This window comes from Bos grunniens, chromosome 17 (assembly GCF_055505025.1).
Source record: "Bos grunniens cultivar Pamir isolate PY7600 chromosome 17, Bosgru_T2T1.0, whole genome shotgun sequence".
In the NCBI taxonomy this organism is placed as follows: domain Eukaryota; kingdom Metazoa; phylum Chordata; class Mammalia; order Artiodactyla; family Bovidae; genus Bos; species Bos grunniens.
The window spans coordinates 41,070,220-41,090,256 of record NC_141181.1 but is presented as its reverse complement, the minus strand read 5'-3'; the positions used below and the strand labels follow the sequence as shown (position 1 = coordinate 41,090,256).

General features: G+C 40.8%; 1 protein-coding gene across 13 annotated transcripts in view; it reads left to right on the top strand.

Moving 5' to 3' along the window:
- TMEM144 (transmembrane protein 144) overlaps positions 1-20,037 on the top strand; it is a 53,765-nt gene that overhangs the window by 6,818 nt on the left and 26,910 nt on the right. For all 13 annotated transcript variants that reach the window (XR_015143955.1, XR_015143957.1, XR_015143956.1 and 10 more), the window contains exons 2-5: positions 7,414-7,585; positions 10,862-10,984; positions 13,484-13,583; positions 15,624-15,704. Coding sequence is in view for 9 of the 13 variants with exons in the window: in XM_086345937.1 (XP_086202063.1) it covers positions 7,477-7,585; positions 10,862-10,984; positions 13,484-13,583; positions 15,624-15,704 (413 nt within the window). In the remaining 4 variants the exon portion in view is untranslated. The remainder of the gene's footprint in view (positions 1-7,413; positions 7,586-10,861; positions 10,985-13,483; positions 13,584-15,623; positions 15,705-20,037) is intronic.

The window sequence follows — 20,037 nt, the reverse complement described above, 5'->3', positions numbered from 1 at the left end:
AGTGAAGTCGCTCAGTCGTGTCCGACTCTTCGCGACCCCATGGACTGCAGCCTACCAGGCCTCTCTGTCCATGGGATTTTCCAGGCAAGAGTACTGGAGTGGGGTGCCATCACCTTCTCTGTCCCTTTATTCTAGTGGCCAGTTATAGTATCATGCAGGACACAACTGCTGACCTTGGATTTTCAGATAGTCCTTAAGGTATTTTTCAAGAACATTACTCCTGAAGGGATTTAAGAGATTAATTTTTTTCATTCTTAATGACATTGTTTTGTTTCTCATTTTATAAGCAATATATGTTCTATTTTACCGCTCAGTTGTGTCTGACTCTTTGTGACCCCATGGATTATACAGTCCATGGAATTCTCCAGGCCAGAATACTGGAGTGGGTAGCCATTCCCTTCTCCAGGGGATCTTCCCAACCCAGGGATCTAACCCAGGCCTCCTGCATTGCAGGCGGATTCTTTACCAGCTCAGCTACCAGGGGAGCCCATATGTTCTACTAGAAACACATAAAACCATCGAGTAAAAGTTTACAATTCACTCATAATCCCTACCCTCCAGGGGTGACTGTCTTTGCTGTTTTGACATATTTCCTCCCAGTGGCTAATTTTTTTAAAATAAAGGTATAGTTGACCTATCAGTTCGGTTCAGTTCAGTCGCTCAGTTGTGTCCGACTCTTTGCGACCCTATGAATTGCAGCAAGCCAGGCCTCCCTGTCCATCACCAACTCCCAGAGTTCACTCAAACATATGTCCATCGAGTTGGTGATGCCATCCAGCCATCTCATCCTCTGTCGTCCCCTTTTCCTCCTGCCCCCAATCCCTCCCAGTATCAGAGTCTTTTCCAATGAGTCAAGTCTTCACATGAGGTGGCCAAAGTATTGGAGTTTCAGCTTTAGCATCATTCCTTCCAAAGAAATCCCAGGGCTGATCTCCTTCAGAATGGACTGGTTGGATCTCCTTGCAGCCCAAGGGACTCTCAAGTGTCTTCTCCAACACCACAATTCAAAAGCATCAATTCTTGGGCGCTCAGCTTTCTTCACAGTCCAACTCTCACATCCATACATGACCACTGGAAAAACCGTAGCCTTGACTAGATGGACATTTGTTGGCAAAGTAATGTCTCTGCTTTTGAATATGCTATCTAGGTTGGTCATAACTTTCCTTCCAAGGAGTAAGCATCTTTTAATTTCACAGCTGCAATCACCATCTGCAGTGATTTTGGAGCCCCCAAAAATAAAGTCTGATACTGTTTCCACTGTTTCCCCATCTATTTCCCATGAAGTGATGGGACCAGATGCCATGATCTTTGTTTTCTGAATGTTGAGCTTTAAGCCAACTTTTTCACCCTCCTCTTTCACTTTCATCAAGAGGCTTTTTAGTTCCTCTTCACTTTCTGTCATAAGGGTGATGTCATCTGCATATCTGAGGTTATTGATATTTCTCCCGGCAATCTTGATTCCAGCTTGTGCTTCTTCCAGCCCAGCGTTTCTCATGATGTATCTGCATAGAAGTTAAATAAGCAGGATGACAATATACAGCCTTGATGTACTCCTTTTCCTATTTGGAACCAGTCTGTTGTTCCATGTCCAGTTCTAACTGTTGCTTCCTGACCTGCATATACGTTTCTCAAGAGGCAGGTCAGGTGGTCTGGTATTCCCATCTCTTTCAGAATTTTCCACAGTTTTTTATGATCCACACAGTCAAAGGCTTTGACATAGTCAGTAAAGCAGAAATAGATCTTTTTCTGGAACTTTCTTGCTTTTTCCATGATCGAGCAGATGTTGGCAATTTGATCTCTGGTTCCTCTGCCTTTTCTAAAACCAGCTTGAACATCTGGAAGTTCACGGTTCACGTATTACTGAAGCCTGGCTTGGAGAATTTTGAGCATTACTTTACTAGCGTGCGAGATGAGTGCAATTGTGCGATAATTTGAGCATTCTTTGGCATTACCTTTCTTTGGGATTGGAATGAAAACTGACCTTTTCCAGTCCTGTGGCCACTGCTGAGTTTTCCAAATTCGCTGGCATATTGGGTGCAGCACTTTCACAGCATCATCTTTCAGGATTTGAAATAGCTCAACTGGAATTCCATCACCTCCACTGGCTTTGTTGACTTATATCACTATTATTTCCAGGTACACAACACCATTATTTGATATTTCTTTTTCATGTAGCTGTCCAGTTTACCCAACACCATTTATCAAAAAGGTTTTCTTTTCCCCATTGTATATTCTTGCCTCCTTTGTCATAAATTAGTTTACTATGTGTTTGTAGATTTATTTCTGGGCTCTCTATTCTGTTCCATTGATCTGTATGCCAGTTTTGTGCCTATACCATATGGTTTTGATTACTGTAGCTTAGTGGTATGAAATCAGGGAGCATAATAACTCAAACTTTGTTCTTTCTCAAGATCATTTTGGCTATTTGTGGTCTTTTGTGTTTCCATACACATTTACAATTATTTGTTCCACTTCTGTGAAAAATGCCATGCTGTTTTGACAGGAATTGTATGAAATTTGTAGATTGCACAGGGTAGTATGGTCATTTTAACAACATTAAGTCTTTTAATACATGAGCATGGTATATACTTCTGTTTGTGTCATCTTCAATTTTATCAGTGTCTTATAGTTTTCCAAGTACAGATCTTTAACCTCTGTGGTTAAATTTATTCCCAGAGATTTTATTCTTTTTGATGCTATTGTAAATGGGATTGTTTAATTAATTTCTCTCTCTGATAGTTCATTACTAGTGTACAGAAACGCAACAGGTTTCTATATTTTAATTTTGTACCCTGCAGCTTTACTGAATTCATATACTAGTTCTCACGTTTTTGATGCATTTTTAGAGAAGGAAACGGCAACCCACTCCAGTATTCTTGCCTAGAATATCCCATGGACAGAGAAGCCTGGTGGGCTGCTGTCCATAGGGTCGCACAGTCGGACACAACTGAAGCAACTTAGCAGCAGCAGCAGCAGCAGCAGCATAGATATTATCATGTAATCTGCAAACAGTGACAGTTTTACATCTGTCTTTCCAATTTGTATTCCCTTTATTTCTTTTTTTGTCCACAATGCCAGGGCTAGGACTTCCAATACTGCATTCAATAAAAGTGATGACAGGGGGCATCTTTTGTCTTGCTCCTATTCTTAAAGGAAATGATTTCAGGTTTTCACCATTGAGTGGTATTAGCCGTAGGCTCCTCATGCCCATGCCTGCTGCACATACCACCACCTAGTTGAGTGTGTAGGTGTGCTCAGTCGTGTTCAACTCTTTGCAATCCCATGGACTATAGCCCACCAGGCTTCTCTATCTGTGGAATTTTCCAGACAATAATACTGGAGTGGGTTGCCATTTCCTTCTCCAGGGGATCTTTGTGACCCAGGGATCAAACTTGAATCTCTTGTGTCGCCTGCTCTGGCAGGCGGATCTTTAACATTGAGCCACCAGAGAAGCCCCAGGTTCATCATATATGGCTGTTATTATGTTAAGATTTGCTCCCTCTCTATCCACTTTCTTGAGAGTTTTTTTTATCATAAATGGATATTGAATTTTGTCAAAAACTTTTTCTGCATCTATTGAGATGATCATGGTTTTTATGCTTCAATTTGTTAATGTCGTGTATCATGCTGATTGATTTGCAGATATTGACATATCCTTGCATCCCTGGAATAAAGCCATCTTGGTTTCATCACTTAAAATATATCATGCCACTCCCTGTGGCCTGCAAAGTTCCTGCTGAAAAGTTAGCTGACAGTCTTATGGGAGTTCTCTTGTATGTAACTACTTGCTTTTTCCTTGCTGCTTTTAATATTCTCTATCTTTAATTTTTACTGTGTCTTAGTGTGGACCTCTCTGAATTGATCTTGTTTGGGATGTTTTTGCTTACTGGATCTGGATTTCTGTTTCTTTTCCAAGGTTGTAGAAAGTTTCAGCTATTATTATTATTCTTTATTTTTTTTTTACAGTAGACCCTTGTTGGTTATCTATTTTAAAGAGAGCAATGTATACCTATCAATCTCAAACTCCCTAACTATTCCTCCTCTTCCACCTTCCTCCCTTGGTAACTATAAGTTTGTTCTCTAAGTCTGTGAGTCTCTTTCTGTTTTGTAAATAAGCTCATTTGTATCAGTTTTTTTTTAGATTGAATATATAAGGAATACCGTATGATATTTGTCTTTGTCTGACTTACTTCACTTAGTATGATAATCTCCAGGTCCATCCATGTTGCTGCAAATGCATTATTTCATTCTTATTATGGCTGAGTAATCTTCCTTTGTGTATACATATCACGTCTTCTTTATCCTTTCATTTGTTGGTGGTTGCCTCCATATCTTGACTTTTGTAAATAGTGTTTTAGTGAACATTGCAGTGCCTGTATACTTTTGAACCACATTTTTCTCTGCCCAGGATTGCTGGATCATATTATAGGTATTCTGCCCACTTTTTTGATTTTTTTTTTCATATTGAGCTACGTGAGCTGTTTGTAAATTTCAACTTTTATTTTTTCAAATAACTTTTCCTACCCTTTTTCTCTGTCTTCTCATTCTGGCACCGCTTAATGTGAGTACTGGGCTTCTCTGGTAGCTCAGAGGTAAAGAAGCTGCCTGCAATGCAGGAGACATAAGAGGTGTGGGTTTGATTCCTAGGTCAGGAAGATCCCCTAAAGGATGGCATGGCAACCCCCTCCAGTATTCTTGCTTGGAGAATCCCATGGACAGAGGAGCCTGAGGGTCTACAGTCTATAACGTTGCAAAGAGTCAGACATGACTGAAGTGACTGAGCCCAATGTGAATGTTAGATGCTTGATGTTGTCCCAAGGATCTCTTAAACTATCCTTAGTTTTCTAAATTTTTTCTTTCTGTTCAGCTTTGGTGATTTCCACTACTCTGTCTTCCAGTTAGCTGATCCCTTCCCATGTAACATCTAATTATCAACTGTTATTTTTCTCTAGTGTACTTTTTATATCAATTGTTGTATTCTTCACCTCTCTTTGGTTCTTCAGATTTTCTAGCTCACTGTTAAAATTCCTATTGTTTCATCCATTCTTAAGTTCCTTGAGTATCTTTATGATCATTACCTGAACTCTTCATTGGGTAAATTTCTTTCTTCACTTCACTTAGCTTTTCTTGTTTAGTTTTATCTTGTTTTTTTTATTTTGAAACTATTCCTCTGTCACCTCACTTTTCCAGTTCTTTGTTTTTGTTACTCCGTATTAGGTAAGTTGGCTATATTTTCTGATCTTGGAGAAGTAGCCATAAATAGTAGACATCCCTATGCATCCCAGCATGACACTCCTCTCTGATCACCAGAGCTCTAGTGGTGCCCCCTATATGGACTGCATGAGCCCTTCTGTTGTGTTGGAGCCAACTACTGTGGGTACACTGCTAGGTGTGGCTGGCCCTCAAATCAGTTGCTTGCGGCCCTGCCTAGTGCATAGACTGCTAGCCACTGGTACGAGGGGCCAAGTCCCAGCATGGCTGGCTATGGGGCCCAGGTCATCCCAGGGCTGCTGCCCACCTGCTGGTTGGTGAGACCAGGTCCTAACGCAGCTGACTGAAGTGGACCAGGAGGTCATGGAGCCAGTGTTCTGTGCTGGTGAAAATAGACTTTGCTTTTAAAAGGTGAATGCAAAATCTCACATGTTCTACTGGTGGGCTAGGACTAGCTCTAGGACCCCCTAATGCTGAGTCAAGTTCTGTGGTAGCTAGCTGCAAGCCAAGAGGTTCTGGAGCTAGTCAGGACTTGCCAGTGGGCAGGGCCAGGTCCTGGTGGTCCCAGTGCTGGTGTCACTAGGCAGGGTCAAGTCCTGGGAATACTGAGGACTAAGCAGGGGCCTACCTGTGGCTGCTACTGGTCTGCTAGTGGGTTAGGCTATGTCCCTGCCTTGCTGGTTGCTTGGCCTGGGTCATCACAGGAATGGTGCCAGCAGGCCTTTGAGTGAGGCTGGGTTAGTGGAAGGATTTCAAAATGATGCTTTCCAGCATCTTCCAGGCAGACTGAAGTCCCCAAAACGGCTGTTGTCAACATCTGCATTCCCCAGAGTGAGTGTTAGTTGCCTCCTTCCTCACCAGGCAACTTTTTAAGACTAGCGAGGGGTCTGAGCCAGCTCCTTTCATACGACAACCTCTGCTTTTGGTCTTGGACCATGTGAGATTTTGTGTCTGTCCTCTTAAGAGCAGAGTCTGTGTTTTCTGCAGCCCTCTGGGTTTCCCAAATGTAAGTCTCTCTGGCCCTCAAAGCTGGAAGGGTCCTCTCCAAAGCATGGAGTCCTCTTCCCCATGCAGGAGCCTCAATCTGGGGAGCCCAGTGTGGGACTTGGGCCCCTCACCTTGGCAGAATCCCAGCAGTTATGATTATCATACTCTTTTTTGGTCACCTACAAACAGGTATGGGTCTCAACTCTACTGTGTCTCCACCCTTCCTCCCATCCCTGTTGGGTTCTTTTTTTTTTTTGCTGCACTTCATGGTATGTGGGATCTTAGTTTCCTGACCAAGGATCAAACCCATGCCCCCTGCAGTGGAAGCACAGAGTTTTAACCACTGGACCACCAGGAAATCCCCCTGTGGTTCCTTCTTTATTTCTTTAGTTGTAGAAGATTGTTTCTGTTAGTATTCAGGTCACTTTCATTGATAGTTTCTCTGTAAATAATTGTGAGTTTGCTGTGTCCATGAGAGGAAGTGAGTTCAGAGTCTTCCCACTCCACTGTGTTGGCCACCTTCAAGAGATTTAGTAGATTGTTGAAGAGGTCTGTAGGAGATTCTTCTATATGTCCGGTGGGTTTTTTTTTTTTTTTTTTTAAGTCACAAAAGATAGTTTCATGAACTGAACTATTTGAACTATTACACACTGAAAGGGTGCTACTGATGAAGAACAATGACTTTACCTCTAGGGGATCCTGAGTATGTAGCAACAATACAACTTAAATATGCCCTTAAGCTTGTATTTCAAATAGCAGAAGAGCTTGTGCTCAGAAGGTACTGATAGTACCTTCTGTCTTCACATGTGCTCTGTCACTTAATTGTCACAAGACCCAATTGAAATGAATAGAATTTTGATCCACAAATCTTCATTATACCAGTCTACCCACACAGAATTTCTCTAAAATATCATACAAATTGTAGCCGGATCTTGGAAGAAGTTAGGTTTTTCAAACTCTGAAGACAAAGTTTGCTTGTTTTTTCTGTTTGATTTTTATTTAGGTCAGTAGTCAGAAAATATTTGTTAGCAAAATAAAAGAAGAAAATGAATTAATGTGGGGTGTGGACATAAATTCATAATGTCCTAAGTTTTTAATCTAGATGAAGGAATCTTACCATACTTTTGAAAAACTTAATAGTATCCTGTATTGATCATAACTTGCTCACAGATTCACAACTTCTTAATTATTTCATTTTTGTTTCTTTTATTTCAGAAATTCTTGAAAAGAAGATCAAGTCAAAAGTGAATCAGCTTGCCCTTGGGCAGCACCAGAGCCATGAGCAGTAATGCCACAGATCTCACCACTGGTTTCATCGCTTCTATTGTAGCCATCGTTTTGTTCGGCTCAAACTTTGTACCACTTAAAAAATATGAGACTGGCGATGGTAATTATGTTTTCTTCATTGTTAATCTTAAGTTCATTTTAAATATGAAGTTCACTGTTTAGATCTTCTTTAAATGATGACTGTAAAAATGAATTTTGCTGTGCCAGATGCCAAGTGAATAGAGCTTAAAGCAGTTGATAATGCCCATGCCAGGTTATCTATGTGCTAGTCAGTATCAGTTCAGTTCAGTGCAGTTCAGTCGCTAAGTCGCGTCCAACTCTTTTCGACCCCATGAACTGCAGCACACCAGGCCTCCCTGTCCATCACCATCTCCCAGAGTTCACTCAGACTCACATCCATCGAGTCAGTGATGCCAGTCAGTATGCTGCTGCTGCTGCTAAGTCACTTCAGTCATGTCCGACTCTGTGCGACCCCATAGACGGCAGCCCACCAGGCTCCCCCCATCCCTGGGATTCTCCAGGCAAGAACACTGGAGTGGGTTGCCTTTTCCTTCTCCAATGCATTAAAGTGAAAAGTGAAAGGGAAGTCGCTCAGTCATGTCTGACTCTTAGTGACCCCATGGACTGCAGCCCACCAGGCTCCTCTGTCCATGGGATTTTCCAGGCAAGAGTACTGGAGTGGGGTGCCATTGCCTTCTCCGGCCAGTCAGTATAGGATAACCTTATTATTCTGTTTCATGGTAAAGCTAGGATGAAGGAAGCTTTTTAGCCATACCTGCTATGTTTATGGGCTTCCCTGGTGGCTCAGTGGTAAAGAATCCATCTGCCAAGGCAGTAGATGCAGATTCAACCCCTGGTCCGAGAAAATCCACTGAAGAAGGAAATGGCAACCCACTGCAGTCTTCTTGCCTGGAGAATCCTGTGGACAGAGGAGCTAAACAACTACAGCGACAAAAGCTATGTTTACAAAGGAAGAAAGTTAATCAGTTCTGTAATAATACTTGCTTTTTAAAACCAAAACACATGATATAAAAGGAAGCAGTTTGCTCATAACACAAATTTTGTGCTTGCTCATACACAATTTTGACTGACAAACCTTATGTGAACATAGAAAACTGCAGCCAGATGGATAAAGGTGCATAGCAATGCACAAAATGTGCTCACACCCTCTGCCCCAAACCACCACACCCATCCACATCTGGTGTTCAAACCTTCCCAACCTTTGCAGTAATTCATGGGTTACAACACTTTTCACACTCATTTGCTTAAGTAAACTTCACGTGTTTTACAAGGTAAAGTGCCATATTTATTACAGAATTTGTGAATTTCTTAACCACTTAACCATTATAAAGCTATACTACCATTTTTTGTTAGGCTTTCTTTTTTAAAAAATAATTTTATCTATTTATTTTTGACAGCACTGGGCCTTTGCTGCTGGGTGGGTTTTTCCATAGTTGCAGCAGCGGGAGCTACTCCTTGTTGCGGTGCGAGCACTTCTCATTGCAGTGTTCTCCTTTTGTGGAGCACAGGCTCCAGGGTGTGCAGGCTTCAGTATTTGCAGCTTTTGGGCCCTAGAGCACAGTCTCAATAGTTGTGGCTGCTGCTGCTGCTGCTGCTGCTAAGTCGCTTCAGTTGTGTCCAACACTGTGCGACCCCATAGACGGCAGCCCACCAGGCTCCCCGTCCCTGGGATTCTCCAGGCAAGAACACTGGAGTGGGTTGCCATTTCCTTCTCCAATGCATGAAAGTGAAAAGTGAAAGTGAAGTCGCTCAGTCATGTCTGACTCTTAGTGACCCCATGGACTGCAGCCCACCAGGCTCCTCTGTCCATGGGATTTTCCAGGCAAGAGTACTGGAGTAGGGTGCCATTGCCTTCTCCGCAATAGCTATGGAACACTGGCTAAATTGTTCCAAAGCATGTGGGGTCTTTCTGGACCAGGGATCAGACCTGTGTCTCTTGCATTGGCAGGCAGATTCTTTAGCACTGAACCATCAGGGAAGCCTTCCTATCTTTTTTAATACCTTTTTTTAATGAAGTTTCCAAGTGTTCTGTCCTTAGTCCCATTTCCCTCATGAGCTCTGTGGATTTTATCACATTATTTTACCTAGAGCAGTGATTTTTGAAACATACATGTCACATTTTCATAGAATTGACTGTAATGTGAATTCAAGGAAGGAGAAGTAATAGTTGTTTTTATCCACTTGCTTCTCCTGTTAAAGCCAGGAAAAGGAATAGAGAGGTTATGGTGAAAGTCTGGTGAGAAGCACTGTGTTATCACCCCAATTTCTTATGTCTTTATACTACGTGGACAATAGAGTCGCAGATCCTTTCCTTCCATAGCCTTTCTTCTTTTTCCCACTGGAGTCAGAACAGGAATAAAAAGTACTAAAAGAAGAACAAAAAAGATGCTAAAGGGTAGAGGTCCTGGCTTTCAGGGTTTAGAAGAACCATGTGATCCCGGGAAGCCTGATCAGTTCGTTTGTTCTCAGTTTCTCGTTTGTAAAATGAATGACTTGTAAAATGAAGTGCCCTTTCATCTCTGTGTTCCTAATTTTAGAGGTTAACAGATGTTTTTCTCTCCTCCACCATGAGACCGAGTAGAAATACACAAAAATCTTCCTGTAGAGTCTAAAGTGCTATAAATAATGTTGAGTTATAACAACCTTAGTATTTCTTCCAAGGTTGATGTTTCTGTGTCCTTTTAATCCCTGAACCTTCTTTCTGAGCCTCAGAAAGGTACAGATATACCCCATATCACCACGTGACCTTCCAGTAACTGACAGACAGCAGCCAAGAGCATAGGAAGGGGAGTAGAAAGGCTAATTCTCAGGTCTGGAATGTCTGCCTCACAACAGACACTGGACTCCAAGTTCATGGATCCTACACGTGGCCATAAAGGACTTTATGTTTATCTCAGAGTGACTCATATGATCTCCAATGGTTCAAAGTACTATTGTGCTATTCTGAAATTCTTAATGCCATTCTCTTTGGTCAGGAATGGCACTAAGTATGACATCTAAATAAAAATATATTGACTTGGTCTTGCCCTTACTCTTTGGCAGAAAATTCTTGATCCCTGTTAAGCAGGAATGCACAATGTAGAACAAGCCTTGGAGCCCAAGTGAGGAATTCTAGTTTTACAAACTGTTAGCTATTTGGACAAGTTGCTTCATCTCAGATTTGTTTTCTCTGTCTTTGAACTAGGGTTAATTATGATGCATAGTAGTTACAGGTGTTATAATAGAGGTGTAAAGCATCTGGAATATAGGTATTCAAAAAATTGTGACTGTTATTATAACATCTCATTGATATTCCTAAGCACTAATTTTCTTATATCAGGTTGAGCCCCTGACACTGATTTTTTTTTATTTCTAGGAATGTTTCTCCAGTGGGTACTTTGTGCTGCCATATGGTTGGTTGCCTTGGTGGTAAATCTGATACTACATTGCCCTAAATTTTGGCCTTTTGCAATGGTTGGGGGCTGCATTTGGGCAACAGGTAGTGTATGATATAACTTATCCTTTAATCATTTGATACTATGATCATAATAGAAGGAAATGGCAGTAGATACTAGAAATTAATGATTTCGTTTCTTTCATTTATATGCTCCATAAATATTTTTGGTTCATATTTTTGACTCAGATATTTTTCCTTACTCTTTCCTTTTAATGATTTCTTTCTTGTTCCTGCTAGAAAATTATTATAGCAAAATTATTATATTTATATTATTATATAAAATTATTATAGGAAAAATGTTTCACTTGCTATTTGTTCAAGCATAAGTGCTCTGCCCTTTCTCTAGCATGTTTATCAGAAAATACTTATTAAATAATCCTCTCTACTAATAGCATTTTTAAGACTTGTGCTTAGAAGTAGACAAACACAAACACAGTATCATTTCAAAAGCACTGGCAGAAAAACAAAAACAAACAAAAATCTTCCTTCTGTTGCCTTATCACTATTGCCTGAAATTTTATAGCTAGAGTTTATGCCTTTGCTTGGCCTATCAGTAGTATTTTTCTTCTATTAATATATCCCTGGGGGAGTTTTCTTTTCTTTAACAAAGAAAATCAAGGATCTCTAGAGGTAATTTGATTAGAAGCAAATAGATGTTTAAATGTTAAAAATTTATAGGGCACCTACTTAATTTGAATCTCTACAGAATTAAGTGATTTAGTGAAGATGATGAGTTGGAGGATAAAAGAGTTAAATTTGCACTATAGTTGTAATTATTATACCTCATGTATACTTTAGTATGATTGTGATTATCATTTTGAATAGGAGAGGGGAACAGAGAGACCAGTCATTCATCCTGCAGATCTTGACAACCACTTCAGTATTTATATTCACACGGCTGTTCACACTAGGAGTTGGTTGTTGTTGTTCAGTCATTCAGTTGTGTCTGACTGTTTGCGACCCCATGGACTGCAGCATGCCAGGCTTCCCTGTCCTTCACTATCTCCTGGAGTTTACACAAACTCACGTCCATTGAGTTGGTGATGCCATCCAACCATCTCATCCTCTGTTGTCTCCTTCTTCTCCCGCCTTCAATCTTTCCCAGCATCAGGGTCTTTTCTAATGAGTCAAGCTCTTAGCATCAGGTGGCCAAAGTATTGGAGCTTCAGCATCAGTCCTTCCAATGACTATTCAGAATTGATTTCCTTTAGGATGGATTGGTTTGATCTCCTTGCAGTCCAGGGAACTGTCAAGGGTCTTCTCCAATACCACAATTCAAAAGCATCAGTCCTTTGGCCCTCAGGCTTCTTTATGGTCCAAGGAGTTGGTGGGAAAAGTTTAATTTGAGAACTGCTGCAGACTGGGATGATGTGGGTCACAGTATTTTTCTTTGGTTGCTAAGTTGTGTCTGACTCTTTGGGACTCCATGAACTGCAGCCCACCAGGCTCCTGTGTCTTCCACTATCTCCTGGAGTTTGCTCAGACTCATGTCCATTGATGTAGTGATGCTATCTAACCATCTCGCAGTGTAGGGCACAGTAGCTGACTGGATATGGTTAGTAGAGGAAGGGGAAGAGTTAACAGTGATGTAGAGATATTATTGTAGGTGATTAGGAGAGTGACAGTATCATTGAAATGGATGAGGAGAAAAGGGAAAAGAACATGGATGAGAGGGAAAATGACTTCAGCTTGGAACCTTTTTAGTTTAAAGTTCCTAATATTCCCACAATGGGGAACATCTGGTCGGTAATCTCTCACTGGCACTAAAGCTCTGGAGAAGGTCCAGGCTAGTGCTGGAAGCATGTGTCTCTAGCTGATAGCTGAAATCATGAAACTAGTCAAATGCCCAAAGAATATAGCAAGAGGAGGAGTGTACTTTAGGGATAATTTTTAGAGGGTGCCTCTATGCAGATGGTATGATGAGAAAGAACAGCCAAAGAATAAGAGGAACAGGAGGGAAGCTGATGATGAAGGCATCTTGAAAACCAAGAGAGAAAACCTGTCAAGAGGATATTGACTGAGTCAGATAGCAGGTCAGGAACTGGAAAAAAAAAAAAATGACCGTGAATTTGGTCCTGAGTGACCCTCAAGAGCACAAAGCGCTGGGTGGGGCAATCCAAAAGACAAGTAAATGAGCATGAGAGAGCAAAGTCTGGAGCCATATGAGCCAAGGACATCTGCTGATGGTTGGTCTAGTTCCAGTCTAAGAGGATGGTCACCATTAATTTTATCATTGACCAACTTCTGCAAAAAAGTCATAATGGAGACCTGCACTAAAGATGAAGAACATTGGTGCAGTTAGGCAAAGAGCTAACTTAACATTTTCTTTGTAGGATTTTGCCCTAAGCCTGGCTCTTTTAGCAATCATAATCATGAGGTTAATGCCAAACATTGGTTGTTTTATTTTTAAAATGAGGAATTAAGCTTTACTAAGTTTGTCCAAATCCCATAAGCTTCATCTGAAATTAAAACTAATTTAATTTACAAATAGATTTTCTGTATTGAAAAATAACACCCTTCTTCTTTATATTTCACCTACAGGTAACATAGCTGTTGTCCCAATTATCAAAACCATTGGTTTGGGCCTTGGAATCTTAATCTGGGGATCATTTAATGCCTTAACTGGATGGGCAAGCTCAAGGTAACACAAAACAGGGTGTTTTCAACTCAGATTCTCTTCACTCACATTCTGTGTAAGGCAAACGCTGATTCCTGCCCTCAGAAAGGTCACTTCTTGTAAGATACACACGTAACTTGTGCTACGTTGAATTATTTGCCTTAATTCTAAAGAAGTGATCTAACACACCAACCAAGATAAATAATTTTCTTTAGAGAATGAAATAGGGAGAGAGAAAGGGCATTGATATTTATTTTCCTTTTCTGAGTGTGACTGTTTTGTTTCACATGTTGTACACATCATCATTCTAATCTTATTTCCACAAACAAATGAGGTAGGTGCTGTCTTAGAAGATAACTGACACACAAAAAGATGAGTGGCTTGTTGAAGGTCGCGGAGCTAATGAGCCGAGTTCAAACCCAGGTCTAATAGTTCTAGAGCCTATATTCTTCCCTGTAGGGTCTGAGCCAGGGTCAGCAAATCATTGCCCAGCTTCCACTTTGTAAATAAAATATTATTGACACACAGCCAAACACATCCACTTTAGGAACATTTGCAGCATGGCTGCTTTTAATCCATAAAGGCAGGGGTGAGCAGTTACCAGAGGCCATCCAGCCCACAAAGCCTAAAATATCTACTCTCTTGCTCTTTATGGGAAAGTTAGCCAACCCCTCAGCTCTAGAGTTGAGCTGTCAGATGGGGTTGCCACAAAACATGTGGCTGTGTATATTTGAATTCATTAAAATGTGATAAAATTAAGCATTCAGTTCCTCAGTGGTCCTGGCCACATCTCAAGTGCTCCATCACTGTATCTGGTTAGAAGCTGCCCTGTGCAACCATGGAATAGCCATGGAGCATTAGAGAAGTCCTGTTGGACTGTACCATCCTCTGTCAGCATTAAGATGAATATTCCAGTTGAGTTTGGGATGATAAATAGAAGGAGGATTTTATTCTAACCTTACTTTTCCAGCTCCTCTTCCTACTCAAAGCACTACAGCAACCTCAGTTATAATGAAGCAAACTAACCTCCAAGACATTCTTTCCTGTCCTTTCTCCGCCCCCGGTCTGCCTTGTACAAGTGCTGTTTTCTTCTTCTTGCCTCCATTTTTCTCATCCTTGGATGGTTCACAGTGATTATTGGTAATAGTCACTGCAATATCAAGGGGTTAAAAACAGAATTTAAAGCGATGCCAAAGAGTAGAGATCTTTAACCAAATAGTCACTGAAGTTTATTTCAAATTCTATACAAAATTGCAGTCAATTTATCAGCATTCAGTTAGCCACTTAACCTATTTTTTCTTCTTTATTTCTTAGTCTTAAAGTGAAAGGGAGTTTTCTTTTAGACAAGTACTTTTATATATACTGACTCATTTAATCTTCATAAGAAACTTGTATATTAGGTATAATTATAGATATAATTATCCCCATTTTAAACATGAAAAGTTGAGACACAATAAAGGTAGTTAACTTATCCAAGTCACAGTTAATAAATCATGGACCTAGGGTTTGAATCAGGAATCTGATCTTGAGTCCATGGCCTTAAATAGTGTGATGCACACATATTCAAAAATATCTTCTTTTTTTTTACAATTTATTTATTTTATTGGAATATAGTTGTTTCATAATGTTGTGTTGGTTTCTGCTGTACAGAAAAGTGAATCAGTTATACATACACATATATCCACTTTTTTTAGATGGTTTTCCCATAGAGGTTATTATAAAGCACTGAGTAGAGTTCCCTGTGCTATATACAGTAGGTTCTCGTTAGTTACCTGTGTTATACCTAGTAGTTATATATACGTCAGTCCCAGTCTCCCAATTCATCCCACCCCGCTTCCACCCCTTGGTGTCCATATGTTTGATCTCTACACCTGTGTCTCTATTTCTGCTTTCCAAATAAGTTCATCTGTATTGTTTCTCTAGATTCCACATATGCATTAATATGCGATATTTTATGGTATATTACCTTCTGACTCACTTCACTCTGTATGACAGTCTCTAGGTCCATCCATGCCTCTGCAAACAGTGCAACATCGACTTTGATGTGACTTTCTCCATTTCCAGGTTTGGCTGGTTTGGAATGGATGCAGAAGAAGTGGCAAAACCAGTGCTCAATTATATTGGAGCTGGGCTGTCTGTAGTAAGGTACATGGCCATTTATAATCATTTAATTCTTCTTCCCAACATCAAAAACCATTTTTAAAGATCCTGATGTGTTTACATTGTTTTACATCCACATCTCATCAATCAGCATGATTTTTTCCTCAGATCCTTCATTTACATTGACAGCCATGATGACTTCAGAGGATAGAAAATGCCAGCTCTGGGGTCCGGAGCCCCAGCTTCACAGCTAGAAAGCTCTGAGACCCCAAGAAACTGTTCAGCTGTTGTCAAGCTCACTTTCATTATCTGTAATATTCAGAAAGTCCTAAAACATGGCTCATAAATGAGAATCAAATGGCAGTTAAAGTATTGAGTTGGCCAAAAAGTTCATTCGAATTTTTCTGTATGCACTTATGGAAAAACCCAAATGAACTTTTAGGCCAACCCAGTATTTTGCAAACTAGAAAATCCTATACGAATCAGGGTTGTGCTGGTTTCCTGTGGCTCTGAAATAGCTACTGGCATGCTCTTCTCATTTCTTATGGATTCTTTGCCACTCGGTTTCCGCTTTCCCATGGCCTCACTCCCGTCTCCTCAGCCTGCTCAGTTAAGCACACTCTCACCTGTGACAACATACACTCCTGTAGCTGCCTCTTTGGGGATCTAGTTGTAGTCACCGTATGAGCAACACACACTCCTGTGGCTGCCTCTTTGGGGATGTCTAGTTACAGTCACCGTATGAACGAGGGTGAAAGTGACTGAGTCTCTGCATGGCAGCGTTCAGTCCATAAAAGTCATTGCTGAATTAGGTCACCTTTGATTCACTCCCTTCTCCTCTCTAGACTCCATCTATATTTCCTGTCAGCACCTCACATAATGGATAACACTTCCTGCGAAGATTTTAGTACTTTTTTTATTCTTCAGGGAAAAAACACTATATTTCTCTTCCTCCTGTGGTGATGACTTTTCCCCAGTCACATTCAGGAACAATCTCTTTGTCACTGAAATGTTGCCTTCGAGAGTGGTTCCAGGCCAATCAGAGAGGAAATAACATAGATTATTCTACAATAGCAGATTCTTGACATTTTTGGTTAGAGGCAGTTTTGTGCCTTTTGTACAATTCACATAGCATTCGAGCTTTGAATAGCTTTCTCAAAAACCATTTCTTTACTCCCAAGGATTGGAATGTGGCATGCGTTTATCTTGACTTAATGGTAATTTAAGACCAATTTAGCCAGTCCATCAGACATTGTTTCTTTTCCATATTCCTTCTTCTTTAGAAAGTGTACATTCTTTGAAATGACAGATTACTCATGATTTACCACTTCCACCTGTGTGACCTTAATGTCCCTAAATCTTGGTTTCTTTGTCTGGGGATAAAGTGTGGATAATAATTGCACCAGCCTTATATGACATTTTGAGCATTAAATGAAATAAAATATGTTAGACACATAGCTAAGACTCTATATGTTGGATAAGTTTAATTACAGTAGTCATTCTTTTGTTAGTAACTGTCCATGCTCAGTTACTCTTTCCTCTTTGGACCTGTGGTGTCCATCCCTGCAGTCAGCTAGTCAGAGTGCCTGGGGAGTCTCCCAGTTTGGCCTGCAGCTTGATCTGAGGCAGGGAGATGCAATGGTCTCTGCTTGTGGTGCATCCTCGCTCTCTTTTGTTGACCTAAAATAAATACTACATGGCCAGATAGTCCCCAGCCAAAGTGGGTTTATTCGGGATCACAGAGAATTGCCATTCGGGGTCTGCAGCCATGACAAGCCAGTACCAATCTCCCACAGCAAAGGGAGGAGAAGTCTATAGAGGGGAGAAGGAAGCTGGGAAGGCTACAGTAAGCAAGGAGTGCATGGATTTTCCCTGACTGAGTCCTGGACAGGAAGGAAGAGGTGCCTTTTTCTTTCTGTTGGCTCTACCATCCTCACAGGGTGTGAGAAATTTCCTTTCCCTCTGTTTAATTAAAGGTTCTGTTTATTAAAAAATTTTATGCTTTCGTAAGAGAAATTTATAAATTAGTTTATTCTGAGTGGAATTCACTGAAATACCTTGGAGTCTCATGGTCAGTATAAGGAAACTTGACATATGGTCATCTTGGTTTAAGATGTTGCTTTCTTTTTAAAATTGCAGTGATTGCTTCAGTCCTCCTGACCATCATGTCTAAACGGTTGCTTAGGCCATGTCTAGCATTACGTTTTTCCTACATGATATCTATTGTAAGGATTAGTCACTTTCCACATTCTGACCACTCCAGGCATCCTAAGCAGCAGAGGATTTAACAGAGGAAATTGTTGACAAAAGTGTTACAAGGACCAAAGTAGCAAAGGGAGGAAAGTGGCCTCACCAGAAGCCCCAGAGCCCCTGTTCCTGCTGGCGCTGTGGGGACAGACTCCCCTGCCCTGGGCTACCGCCACCACTGGAGCCCCCACGAAGGCAATATAGCGCCTCCCTACTTTTGCCTTATTCATGTGTCTCCCACTGACAAAGCCAAAATGAAGCGCAAAGTTTGGGAAAACATAGTTTTCAGTCTTCTGGGCTCCATGGTTCAGGATAGAAGTGGAACTGATGACAAGAAACAAAGTTCAAGACACTCTCTTAGACATGCTTTAGTGAAGATCCTGGAGTCAGAATTCATCAAAAGACAGAGTTCCTTTTCAGTTAAAAGCAGGCTCTGGATTATCCTTGAATCTGTCTCCATTCTTTACTTTCTTAACTTGTTTTCCCTGGAGAATGGTGCTGTGAGGAAACCCAGGCCTTGGACTCCAGCCGTTACCTTTCTTCAGAGCCATGGCCCTTACAGGGAACTGTGGAGCAGGCTAGTCATCTTAAGGTAGATGCTCTCCGGGCACCTCCTATTCCATTTCAGGTGGGGTGACCTGTGGAAGGGGACCCTGCCAGGTCAGGAACAAGGCCAGGACTGTGCAAACCCTGGGCTGTTGGTTCCTTTTTCTTTGCCTTCAACATTTGCAATCAGAATTACTTTTCTTAGGGCTTCCCTGGTGGTCCAGCGGTTAACACTGTTCTTCCAATGCAGGGTGCACCGGTTCAGTCCCTGGTCAGGGAGCTAAGATTCCCACATCATGTATGTCCAAATAAATAAATTAATTTAAAAAGTACTATTAAAAAAAAAAAATACTTCTCTTACTTTAGCCTTCCCTGAAAACTGATTTCTCTTCTTGCATTTCTTCTCTGCATGGAAGATATTAGTCACAGTCATCCAAATTCAGAAACTCAGGCTTCTTATTTTTTTTTTTCCTTTATAACCCCCCATAACTAATTGTTTTTAGAATTCTTGTAAAATTCTTTTTGAATGTTTCACAACTTCCTCCCCTCCTTTGCCTTGGCCCCTTTCTATCTACTCACCTGTATACAGTTGTAAAAATCTCGCATCTCATTTCCCTAGTTCTGTTCTTTCCTTTGTCAGAATGACTTGCTTGTATCCGCTCTCAAATCAGGACATCATTCTTCTATTTAATAACCTCTGAAGGCTCACCACTGGATTCAAAATAAATCTGTCTCGTTAGTCTGGCATGTCCCCCATAGTTACAGATCTAGTGCTTCTTCCTAGCATGGTTTCTCCTGTGTTGTCACCTCATTGACCTGGAATTACTTATCACAGCATATGTGGCACTTCCCTTAACCCCAAAAGCCCTTTCTTCTGCTTCATTGGCCACCCTGAAATTTCAGGTAAGATTTCCCATCTGATGATATTTTCTTCTTCCTAAATTCTTACTGTATTTTGCACTTCCTCTATTGATATTATCCACATCCCCCAGGTGTGTTTTGTATTATTCACACAACCGTCTTTATCCTTAAACCATGGGATCCTAAAGGACAAAGTCTCCTCTTTGTATACCATCTCCCTCACCATCACTCTCAGACAGTGCTTGACTCAGAACAAACGCTTGTTGAAATCAGTTGTCAGTGTAAACACACACACACGTGAGTTTTCCTAATAGAAAGTTGCAGATCTATGGAAATTGGAAAGGTTGAAAATGTAGAAAAGCACCCTTGCCTGTAATATAATTGATTTTTTTTTCTTTTTCTTTTTTTGCTTCCCATGCTTTTGACAAGATTTCTAGACTTTCTCATGGAACTTTGTGTTTGACAAACTGCACCAAGTTCTTTGCATCTATAACCCAGAAGACCATGTGATCTATTTACCTTTATGTTCATATTAATATATTGACATATATGATATGTCTCATTACCTTGCCCTAACTTAGTGCCACCACATCCTCTCTTGACCTGACTTAGCTGGGATTCTTCTTTCTGACTTACCCATTTCGTGTCTAGTCACACAGGCTCAGATGACTGACTTAGTCTTGATTTCTTTCATATGCTCCGCACCCTTCTCTTCCATCCAGTT